The sequence below is a fragment of the Selaginella moellendorffii genome, unplaced genomic scaffold (genome assembly GCF_000143415.4).
Source record: "Selaginella moellendorffii unplaced genomic scaffold, v1.0 SELMOscaffold_127, whole genome shotgun sequence".
Taxonomy (NCBI): Eukaryota; Viridiplantae; Streptophyta; class Lycopodiopsida; order Selaginellales; family Selaginellaceae; genus Selaginella; species Selaginella moellendorffii.
In genome coordinates, this window is record NW_003314388.1 from 216,896 (window position 1) to 229,379 (window position 12,484).

The 12,484-nt window shown below is 37.4% G+C and overlaps 1 protein-coding gene across 1 annotated transcript; it reads left to right on the top strand.

Moving 5' to 3' along the window:
• Positions 1-9,705: 9,705 nt before the first annotated feature.
• Positions 9,706-11,927, top strand: LOC9650219 (myb-related protein B). Its single transcript, XM_002991980.2, has 5 exons — positions 9,706-9,965; positions 10,074-10,200; positions 10,376-10,640; positions 10,755-11,737; positions 11,898-11,927. The coding sequence occupies exons 1-5, from the start codon at positions 9,706-9,708 to the stop codon at positions 11,925-11,927; spliced, it is 1,665 nt and encodes a 554-aa protein (XP_002992026.2).
• Positions 11,928-12,484: the final 557 nt, after the last annotated feature.

Here is a 12,484-nt window from a genome sequence, read left to right on the forward strand (position 1 = left end):
AATAACAAAAACTCAAAGACAACTTAACTCAAAGTTTAGCTTCCACTCTGGCCACTACTACATAGTACACTTTGAGCTCCACTTTGGGACTTAGGGATTTGTATCTTATAACTCTACCACCCATAGATGAAGTTAAACCATTTTCTAAGGTAACCCCATCATGGATCACCATTTTTATTCTTTGCATTAAACCATAATTTGTTAATGATTTAACACCAAAACCTCACCATGCTTTACCCTTCCTTTAAAGAGTATAGTATTTCCAACTTAGAAATTTATTAAAACACTTGTGGTGATTTTCTCCATTTCTTAGTTTAGTTCTTGCTAAACCTATTAGAGATACCTTCTCTGTCTCAATCTTACTACTTATTCTGGAGTAATCTAGACTATTATCAATAAAACCATTGCACTTTGGAACTTTAATATTGACTTCTCAAGTCAATTTCCTAGATGTCTTCAACACCTTGCATTACACATGTTATATAAATTCCAGTTCCCCAATTTAGGAAATTCTCTATTTAAGGGCATCATTATCCCCTGCCACCCAAGGCACTAAGTTTCACTCATCTATAATTTATCCTAGGGTTGTCCAAGAGCTTACCAATAGAAATAGCATTGTTTGAGTGGGATAACCTATCTTAGACTCTGAAGGGTCATCATTCCCATAGGCAACAAATGATTATGTGAAGGTAAGCTATGAGGTTGTTGAGTGATGAAGGTGATTTTTTATATCAATTTTTTTTGTTAATGTTTTTGGCTTTATATTGGATCTTGAGGGTGATTGAAGAAGAGTGTTAATGCAATATATACCCTAAACCCTAAACCCTTATAAAGTGAAAAGAAAAGACATACTTTATATCACACTATAAACATAAAATTGATTAAATTATTAAACCATGTTATATTGTTATTCTGAGTGCGAGTGCACTTTCTAGAATGTTGATATGGTATACAAGATCATTGTGAAAATAATTATTGATACACTTCATCTAAGCCCTATACCAATGCTTATCATTAATAATTTGGAATATTGCTTTTGCAAACATCAAATTCAACAGACTTCCTCCTCCAAATAGGATCTTAGCTATTTATAATCTCATGTGTGACAATAATAATCTCTATTGTCCTTAGCTTGCATAAAGAGATTAAAAATATATTGATATTCATTACGAAGCCATTCTATTTGAACAAGTTATATATGTTTGGGTTGACATACTTGGATGTTATATATACAAGGTTCATTTATTGCAAACAACAAAGAGGGATTTCTCTAATCAAGCCACTAAGGCTTGGCCACTTGAGCACTTCAAATATTTGATGAAGTGTTTTTTCCTTTGTCCACATAATAGTTTCTGGGAACCGTTTATGCACTGCATTATCAGGAAGGTCTACAACTATTTTGGCTATAATTTTTTTGTTATGTTCCCTATTGTGGTGGGTGATAATATAATCACTGAGGAATCCACGGCTAGAGTGAACTTGAATGGATAAGTGGAGTAACTTAGTGAAGCTCTAGCTCCCCTAGAAGATCATATAATCGATACTCCCAATCTAAGTATAGGTGGCATTACTTGGATACTTTGCATGGCTCATTGGAACCTCACTCTAACTACGTGCTTAGGGCACTCTAGTGGTAGAAGGTGAGGGGAGTACTCATGAGGCTTGTGTTTGGCTATAGTGTTTTGAAATGTCATCCTAAAGTCCTAAATCATAAAAAGAAAATGAGTGGTCCTTTTGCTTGGTGACTAAGAGTATAGTTATATGGTAAGTTTTAGAGGTTAGTGGATAGGCCTTTAAGCTCTAGACTAGTAGTGGTGTTTGCGACTATTACTATGGTAGGAGAGGGATTTGGTGGGGACAAAATGAGGGATATGGAGGGATAGTGTTCCTTATATATCTTGAGGTATCTTAAAGATGCTAAAGTGTAATCATGGGATGACCACTCACAGATAGACGCCCTAGCCTCAATGAGACAAGACTATGTTGTAGGTGGTCTTGGACTACTAATGGGACGAAGGCAAATGGATATAGCCCTAGCAGAATAGGTTGAAATGTTAGTGGTACCATTGGGTGTTGAAAATGAGATCGAACACATAAAGCACTTGAACTAAATGCAAAACTAATGTAGTCTTGAGATTACATTTGGGGGTAAACAAATACCCAGGTTGTGAGTGAGATTCCTTCAAGTGGTTAGGGACATGGTTAATTGATTAAAGTAAAGTGGAAAATTTAGTCACTTACAACTTGGTATCAAAGTTATTCCTTAGTCCGACTCTTATTAGCAATCAAGTATATCACCATTTGATATTGATATTTGAAGGTCCTAAAAGTGGGGCTATACTTAAGGAGTAGCATGTCAAGAGGATATGGCTCTCCATTTTAGTTCATGAACTGGTAGGTAATATGGTGGATAGAAAGAGGCCAATAAAGGAACAACTTTAGGATTTTGAGAACAATAGAAGGTTTTGGAAGAGCTGTGTTATTTGCTCTAGTTTACCGCCCTAGGCAAATGCAGCAATCATCACGTTCCTCGAGACAACATCCTACAGTGGAATCTGGTCGAAGGTCCACTTGGTTCGCTCACCACTATGATCTCCTTAAAGAGTAGAGGATGTGATCTATATAAGCATTTGATTTAGTAAATTATTAAAATAGTTATGGTAAACAATTATAGTTTGGATCACATGAAGGATAGAGACTCCTAAACGATAAAGAAGTTAAAAGATTATCCTTATATGGTTAAAGATAATGCTTATGAATTTAAAATTAGAAATGATGATTCTGGGAGGTCAAATATGGATGAGGATATAAGTCTTTAAGATAGTAGTTGGGGGCTACCTCTAGAAAGTACTAGAATAACCTAAGGAATTAAGGATGTACTTAAAGGATGAGTTGATACTTTCATCATATGGAAGGATAATTCTAAAAGGAAAAAGTAGCTTACAATTGTTGGAGAAGCACTTGCAAAGATGGTCTTTATGAATAGGCCAGAAATACAAGAAGTTGTATTCAAGTGTAATAGCATCTCAAAGGTAATAATGAGATTAAAATTTTATAGGTTATCAAATTAGTAAAGTCCAAAAATCTAGATGACTTAAAGGAGTCAAAAGATGGTCCCAAAGGCTTGGAGGAAATATATTTGGAATGAGATGTATTATGAGGTCTAAGTATATGAATAATAGGAATCTCATTGATGGCAGAAAGTGCCATATTAAAGTAGTAAAAAAGTATTCACAAAAAAAACAACTTTTGCGAAGAGTTGTATATAAACACTATTATCTTATCTCTTTCCCTTTCCTATTTTATCCTCAAAATATATTAAAGATATCTAAATCTTTTTTTATAATCACGTGTGCTATCACCCCCTTTAGAGAAGTCAATGTCTTTATTAAATATTAACTAACAACCCTTATTGAGCCAAGGGGAACTAACATCTCTATTTCCATACTAAATTTACCAATCCTTCAATTATGTAAAATAGTTATTTATTCACTCATATTGCAAGGATACCTTTTTTCATGGATGCTCCAAAAGAGGAAGGATGTATGCATGGATGCCTAATATATACACTTTTAAATTTAGAGGTAGGAATATATTTTATTCAAGGGTGTATTATATTTTAAATAGCTATTAATTAATGGGAATTGAACTTGTGTCATTTACTTTTATACCACATATAACACACTTTTTCTCTCTCCTTTAAAACTAACTGAAAAAGGGGTAATTTTTTGATGAGAGAGCCCTTTTTGGCTATTTTATACCTATTTATCTCCCAAGGTTCTATAGTGACAATATATTTAAATCTCATCCCATGACATACATTATCTTTAATACTACATATAATGCATCTTATCTCTCTCCTTTTAAATTAACTAAAAAAGGAGTAATTGCTTAATGAAAGAACCTTTAGTGGCTATTTTATCCCTATTTATCCCCTAAGGTTTTAAGGATTCTTGGTAATAGTATATTCAAATTTTATCTCATGATCACATATGCTACAAATATTAACCAATAGTTAACATAAAAAATGATAAATATAATGGTCTTAGCAAAAGATATGGACACAAGTGAAGTATATCATAAGGATATGCTTCTAAAGTTGATGGTGTGGAGACACCAAATATTTCAAAAGAAGATATATTAAGGGCAAGTTAGCTAGTTCATGAGAACCCCATGCCAAATAAACCCTAATGGGAACAAGATTGGTATAAACTAAGTTGGAAGGTATAAAATTTGTGTGTTTTGACCAAATATTGGTGGAAGTGTGAAAGCACCGGCAATGAGTTGTAAGATATGATAACTAAGAGGCAATTATATAATAGTTTCAAGTAAATGGTTGAAATAGTGGGAGTTAACTCTTTGATACTTCTTATTGAGATAAAAAGAAGGTTAGATACATCCTTTAAGAGATAATGTGTTTGTGTTACGATATAATGGGTCAATATCATAATAGGAAATGCTCATTGTTTGGGAAGTCTATCATTGAAATATATAAGCACTTTAAAATACTAAAGAAATGGTGTTTAATATCATGTGAGTATTAGATAAATCTCTAGAAAATAAGGGTTCACAGACACAAACAAAGGCTGGCCCTTTTCCATGGAGACAAGCTAGAAAGGATCCTGGTGAACGAGTTGAATACAGGAGGTGCTGAAGACAGAAACTACCAATCTTCTAGAGCATCTTGGAACACTATTGACTCTTGCCCTTGCCCATTGGAAAACACCCCCAAATTTGGTGAATAGGAGGTACTATCTAATATCTAAGGTTGACAAAAGTTATAAATGAGATAAGTTCATTTATCTTAAATGGATAAAACCAAAAAGATTTTGGTATAGCTAGTAATGGGTATGTATAGGCTTATAAGTAGCAATGTTAATCCTAGTGTATAGAATTATCAGGTGAGTATATTTAGGTTGAGGAACCACTTCTTAAGTCATTGAATAAATTCATCTATAAGAATAATTGCTAAGTTATAGCAAGAAGTGCAAAACTATTCTCTTAGTAAGAATAAATTAAAGAAATATTTAGAGCCAAAAGTAGGTATTAATTTACCCAAAATTGTTTTTAGGAGCATTAAAGAGACTTTCTCCCTTAGCTTATTAAAGCCTTTTCTTTCACAAGCTTCTTACTTACTTTCCAATCTAATATGGACAATTCCATATTTTAAACCCTCCAAGGCATTATAGTTGCAAATAGCAACACCCTCGAGCACCCATGTTATTTCCCACTCATAACTTGTATGACCACTTTGAGTTATATCTTTTAAATTCTATAGTTCAATTCAATTATAGTTCAATTCCCTTTACTATTTATTTTTAGCTCTATATGTTTTTTTAATTTATTCTTCTCCCTAGTTGGAGAATAGCTTTGCACTTCTTGCTATGCCTTAACAACTCTTCTTATGGATAAACCTATTCAATGACTTAAGGAGTGGTTCTTTAACCTAGATATTCTCATTTAGTAATTTTATACACTAAAATTAATGTTACTACTCATGGGCTTCTCTATGTCAATTGCTAGGCATGCTAAATTTTTTTTGGCTTTATCTATTTAGGATAGATGAACCTACCCTATCTATAGCTTTCCTTGGACATTAGATAACACTTTATATTCATTATTCTCTAGAGATTTATTTAATGCCCTCATGATACTAAACACCATTTCTTTGGTGTTTTAAGGTGTTTATATATTTCAATGATGGACTTCCTAAATAAGGAGTATTTTCTAACTTGTATAACTACTTTAGGTTATGTCTCTCAAATCTTATGATTCAATTCTATCCCTTTACTATTTAGAAAAATGAGTGTAAATGGTTTATAAGAATGTGTAAAATTATAGTGGTGTAGCAGAACCATTGCAAAAATCACTTAACAACTCTAAAATTTACAACCACAAATGGATTTAAAGAATAATTATTTTAACACAAAGTCTCATACTTTTACAAATTGATATGAATTTACCACTAGTGTAGAATGAAAACCTCTAAAAACTTTGTGCATACCATTCTATTGTGTAGATTAATTATTCTATGTGAGGCAATTAGTCATTCACCCGTATTGTAGTCTAATGAAAAGGAAAGACATATGTATGGAACGATTTTAAATTTAGGGGAAAAAAAAGTAAAAATAATAAAATAAAAATAAAATATTTTTTTTAAGTAGCCACTAATCAATGGGAATTGAACCCGTGTCATTTACATGATTTTGAAGCTTGCCATGTGGCGAGGAGGTTGGGGAGATAGTTCCTAAATATTCAAAGAGATGTTTTTGAATGAAAATTGATATTTAAGGACTTTCACACTTATATATAGAACCATATTACATTGGTTGCATGACTTGCTAAGTGAGATTGGCAAGTAAAAGGAACAAAAGCCTTAGTTGAAAATAATGACTTCAAGAGGGTAACCATAGGGTCAAATATAGAGGAGTTTATGCATAATCATAAGTTAGTCAATTAGTTTGTCAAGTGAAGGATTTGGAAGCTCGGAGAAGCTAGATTCCTAATCTATAATTTATAGCATGTGTTATATATAAGTTAGTGCACAGGTGTGAGGAGTTATGCTAAGCATTTTGGGTAATGCTATCCGTAGATATATATATAAAAGTTGGGTTTGAATCCCAACCCTTTAATGTTTGGGTTTGAGTCCCAATACACTAAGGCTGATGATAGTTTGGAATATAAGAACATTCATTTTTCAATGGTCATGGACTTTTAGTAAAGAAATTGGCTTGAGCACACCACCAAGTAGGTGATCCTATGGTTAAACAAGGACAAGCTTTTTGTTAGATTAAAGAATATAGTTCTTAGTTCAAAATAGTGATTTGAACAAATGGTGTGGTATGACTTAGTTAATATGATCAAATGGGAAAGACATCTAGGTGAGATATGATATGACAATACAATGGTAATGTGAGTCTAGGAAAGTAGTCTCTAAGGAAGGACTTATAAGATGGTCATAAAATTAGGCTGTAGATAGAGCTTAGAATGGAAAATGCTAAAGAGATTTATGAACGGTAAACACCCCTTAGACTTAACAAAATAAAGTTTTAACTCAAAAACCAAAAAGATACCCTAAGGATGAAAGTAGTGATTTTGTGTTATCTTATGCTAACAGGTTATATGAAAGGAAATATGTTTCTTAGGATTCCCAAATGCTCAAATTCGGCAAAATGCCAAAGCTAAGTGTTAGTAATATCAATGTCCCAACTACACACTTTTTCAATTCAACAATTTACTCCAAGTGGTAACAAATTAACTAATAAGTTATAATAAATGAATATTATAACATTTTGAAAAACCTTAATGGGAAAACCCTCAAAGAACCAAGGTACCAACACTTAACTTAGAATAATAGATCACTTTTAAAACTTAGTCAAAACTACTATAATACTACTATATGCAAGTAAATTAGTTTCACCATCAATCACTTTAGGGTTTATCATTGTTTGACTAAACAACTTTATAAACACATTACTCACAATCACATAGATATGATATAGTAATCACAATGACTTAATCATCAATTTAGCAACACCACTAGCTAGCCCACATTATTACTTCAAAGGTTTATGTGAATATCAAGTGCCATGTCCATTCAACAAAATGCAACATAATTATCCCCATCAATAAAGATTTATAACACCTAACACTACTAACTTCATTCAAAATATAGACAAATCTATATTACTATTTTTCTAATTAAACTCAAAACTAATCCAATACCAAACTACTCAAGGAGCAATAGTAAGTTTCCTTGAAAAAGAATTAGCCATTGTAACCCAAGCCTTCCAATAACAAACTTAAACAAAATGATTTAACACTTCACTACTATCCATCTCATGATTCATTACTTGTAAAATCATTATAACCAATATGCATCATAATAGAAACTCTCAATTGCATGATGCAAATATTAGGTATGGAATATGGTATTCAAAATCCATACCCAAAGGATGAGTGGGTACATATTTGGTTGCTATAACTTCACATATGTCCCTTGAGTATAGATTTTGGTTATTATGTTCTATATATATAGATTTTGGTTGATGAACTTCATTTTGGTTTAGTTAATCCAAGCAGTCTAAGCAACCATGAGTATAGAATTTGGTTGATAAACATCATTTTGATTTGGCTGAATAGACACTTTCCTTATGCTTGTTTGGTTAAGTATAGATGCTAAATAAAGTTTACTAACATTTGAACAAGGATAAAGGGTTTAGTAATATCAATTTTTTACCGTCATGGCAGTAAAGAAAGAATATCCAAAAGGATTAATTGATTTGATACTTGCAATCATATTCACTTAAATTAAACTTAGTATCTATAATTGACTAAATGAGCATAAAAAAGAAATTTCTAAATGTTTATTTATCCAAACATGGTCCAGTTTGCTAGCTCTTTTTTGCTTTGTCTTATATTGACTTGACAACAACCCTTGCATATTAGGCATCACTACATGATAATTTACAATGTTTGCCAAATGTTTTCACTACCTTAATTATCTGAGAAAATTTCTCTGAGACTACTTGTTTTAGTTCCATAAGTTATTTATGGAAAGTGCTTAGATATGTGATTTGGCCATATTTATGGAATGTAAAGATTGTCTTAAATAAAATAGTGTTGTTCCCATATCCAAACTTAAATATATGGTAAACCATAAATGCTATGAAGCAATATAATCTAAATGAAAAGCATACTGAGCAAGAAGGCTTTTCTCTCCAACAACAACTGTTATAAATCTATTTGCATTCTTGTTAATTGAAAACAATCCTAACCTTGATCCAGTCCTGCCTTAGCAAAGTAAGAAATTAAATGTGATAACAAGCATTCCCCATGCTACTCTAACAAGATAAATGCTAGAGAGGCCTTTTTATATAGAAGACTACTAAAAGCACTCAAGCACCAGTCCTGAATTTGACACACATTTAGAGGTGGTTCTTAATCAAGAGGATTCATATTAATCTTCCATAGGTGTCAACTTGGCTTCACTCTCACACCAAACACTCTCTCTTGGGTGCGAAGCATGGACTTATATCTGACCTCTCAAGCATATATATCCTAGAAATTGGGATATACCCTCCCTCTCTCTCTCTCTCTCTCTCTCTCTAAATGCCACTACAATAGGTATGAAACAAAAGATATTCCTTGAATTTATATATATAAAAATAGCAATTAACAGAATGGTAGCAATTTGTAAGTTGCCAAAATTCCCGCACCGGATATCCATCCCGTATCTTACTGGCTAAGAAAACGCGGCTTCAGACAGCGCATATAGATCCCGTCGCATGTCATGCTGACTGGGACGACACCAGTGCCCTAAACGATGATTGTTAGAAGTTGGTGGCTCTCCGCCATGATTGTGTATCAAAATAGCAACCAGCGGCAGCAGCACAGCAGCTTAGTATGGAACACAACACAAATGCCAAGGCCTTCGTCCTACGTGGCAGCCCGGAGCCGCCGCCTGGTCCGAGCGGCACCAACGGGTATATTCGCCATTTAAAAAACCAAATATATGCGTGTGTGCGATTTCAAAACCCAGCCCAGCCGTTACACAAGAGAGGAAAAAGAAGGGGAAAAAAATGGATCAATTGTTCTGACATATACTGACGCTCGGTCTCCCGAGCCCTCCTTCCCTGACCTAAGCTCACTGCGATCGATCCATCGATTGAAAGTGATAGAGGAGAGGGGGCGCGCGCCCGCGCCATGGGCAGCGAGAATTTCCTGCTCTTTGCGAGCGCGGCACAAAAGGCGCACCTCCTCGACATGCAGCTAGAGGAGAATGCAAAGTTCCGGGAGCAGCAGCAGCAGCAGCGGGACCAGCAGCAGCGGCTCATCCTAGATCACCACGTAGAGGCCGCGGATTTGAGAGCGCGCAACTGCAGTAGATCGAGCAGCGGCGGGATCAGCAGCTCCAACAAGAAACGAAACATTATCAAGGGCCAGTGGACGCCGGAGGAAGACAGGTTTACTTGGAATTCCTTGATCCTCTTTCGCTTCCAAAGTTTTTTTCCCCCTTGCGAATTGGGAACTCACGATTTTTTCTTTTTTCCTTTCTTGTTGGTTTGTCTCAGGTTTCTAGGCGAGCTTGTTGCAAAGCACGGCTGCCAGAAATGGTCGCTTATAGCAACTTATCTTCCTGGGCGGATTGGAAAGCAGTGCCGAGAGAGATGGCACAATCACCTCAAGCCAGATATCAAGGTAAACGAAGAACCTTAATCCATTTTCTCTTCCTCGTTTTCAGTAAAATCGACTATCTGTTGTTTGAGGAGAAAAGAAAGAAGCTTTTTGATGTTTGATGTTGATGTTTGTTGAAGATGATATAAACTCATGCCTTGAAAATCGTGCTTCTCTTTCTTTTGGTCTGTGCTTTCAGAGAGACATCTGGAGGGAGGACGAAGAGCAGCTTCTCGTCTCGGCGCACAATCGGCTGGGAAACAAATGGGCAGATATCGCCAAGCTCATTCCTGGACGCACAGAAAACGCCATCAAAAACCACTGGAACGCAACCATGAGAAGAAAAGACCTCCGTCGCAAGCACAGAAAGCCCGCCGATGGCTCCGACACGCTCGAGGTGGTGCCGCGCTCCACAGTTCTCCGCGACTATCAGCAGAGAATAAACTGCCAGCCCACCGGCGGCGGTAGCTCCGCCAAAAGATCCCGCCACCACCACCACCACCACCACCAGTCCCCTGGCAGTGGCGGCGGCGGCTCAGGATCCCTGAATCACCGCTCCAACAGATCCTCCAAAGCAGCAGCCAGTGCTAGCGCTTTGCCGCCGCCAACGAGCATGAGCATGAGCACCACCGAAGTGGACCAGCTACTCCAGAGGATGATGGAGAGCGATGCTGCCGCGGCCGCCGCTAGTACCAGCACTGGTATCGCGGACATCATCTCCGCCGCTGCCGCCGCCGCCGCCGCCGCGTCGGACTTCCAGGACTATTCCACCGCCGCCAGCTTTGGGAGCTTGATCACGGGCAACGCGTTGCAGTCGTCGTGGGGAGAGGCCAGAGCTCTGCCAGGAAACTATAATCCTCAAGTCACAGTGTGGAGTGAAGGAGGAGGATTCACCTTGAGCGGCAGCGCAGGCGATGGCGCCGGTGGTGGTTGCGGAGGAGGATCAAACGGAGGATCACAACAACAGCACCAGTTTGATCTCCAGCAGCTTCCATGGCCCACTCCAGCGTCTACAAACACTGGCAACTTCTACGTCAGTAACCATCTTAACCAGATTAACAGTGGCAGCGGTAGCAGCGGGCGACGAGCGGCAGATGTTTTGTTCGTGGAACCTCATCACGTAGTAGTGGACGACGTCGATTGCTGCTGCCCGCCAGCATTAACTCCATGCAAGTGCCAGCGCTGTACAGTTCAGGGCCTGGCGGATCTTAGCAACGTTAGCAGCGTTTTGGGAGATCACGGCACGGCTAATCCAGCAGCCATGGAGGAGCAAGAGACTTATCATCCCAGCATGCTTCACCTGGACAACGATGATCAATTTTCTAGTTACCTCTCGCAGCAACAGCAGCAGCAGCAGCAGCAGCAACACGTCGGTCATGACGAGCAATCGTTTTGGAGCAGCGAGCACGATTCGATCAACCGGCACCAGCAGCAGCAACAGCAGCAGCAAGAGCTGGATTTGATCGAGCTGGTGACGAGCTCCAGTCGGGAGTTTAATCTCAAGAAAGTGGCTGCCACTGTTGCTGCTACTGACAATGACGATCACGATGATCGTAGCGAGGTTCTTGCCGCGGCTGACGATCAACTAAGTCACCACCACCACCACCACCACCACCACCACCAAGGTTCTTTAGTATTTTCTCCGGGCTTAGATCAAAATGCAATGACTTACCTTTACTAGAATTGTTAGAAGATGAGCAACAAGATCGGCTCTTCTGCAGGGATTTGCTAGACGACTCGATATTCGATGATCATGCTTTCCAAAAAAAAATTGAGAATAATCTTTAACACTTGTTCTGAGCTAGCTTGCGACAGATATTGTTTGACAAGGAAGAAAGGAGTGGAAGAAAGAAAAAAATCTTAACAGCACTCTCTCATTCCAATCTTCTTACACACCCACACACCCACACACCCACAAACATTGATTGTTTGACAAGTAATAAGAAACAAACAAACAAAAGCACACACAAGGAAAGGAGGAGAAAAGAAAGGAAAGTGGAAGATAGGAAGAAAGAATAGAGCAATAGCAGTACGTCGTATGGTGGTGCCGAAGGAAAGAAAGAAGGCAACAAACGAATTAAAAGCGCTGCAAGTGCCGCAATATACAAACAAAGAGGGGAAAACGCGCACGGCGTGGAGGGAAGCTTGAGGTACATGCACATCATCGCCATTGCGAGGAATCAATCAATCCAGAAAGAGAGGAAACCATTCCCCAAAAGCACGCTGACGCGATCCATTGAATTCTATCGATTCGATTCGTAGAAGGCGAACCCCTAAATCCATAAGCCCTAAAACATGAAATGGGCGG

Bases quoted from the DNA above. Each gene is read 5' to 3' on its own strand.
- LOC9650219 (XM_002991980.2), top strand. From the start codon at position 9,706: ATGGGCAGCGAGAATTTCCTGCTCTTTGCGAGCGCGGCACAAAAGGCG. The intron at 10,641-10,754 runs GTAGCTCCGCCA...CCTCCAAAGCAG, and splicing joins CTGCCAGCCCACCGGCGGCG to CAGCCAGTGCTAGCGCTTTG. The intron at 11,738-11,897 runs GTTCTTGCCGCG...GCTCTTCTGCAG, and splicing joins ATCACGATGATCGTAGCGAG to GGATTTGCTAGACGACTCGA.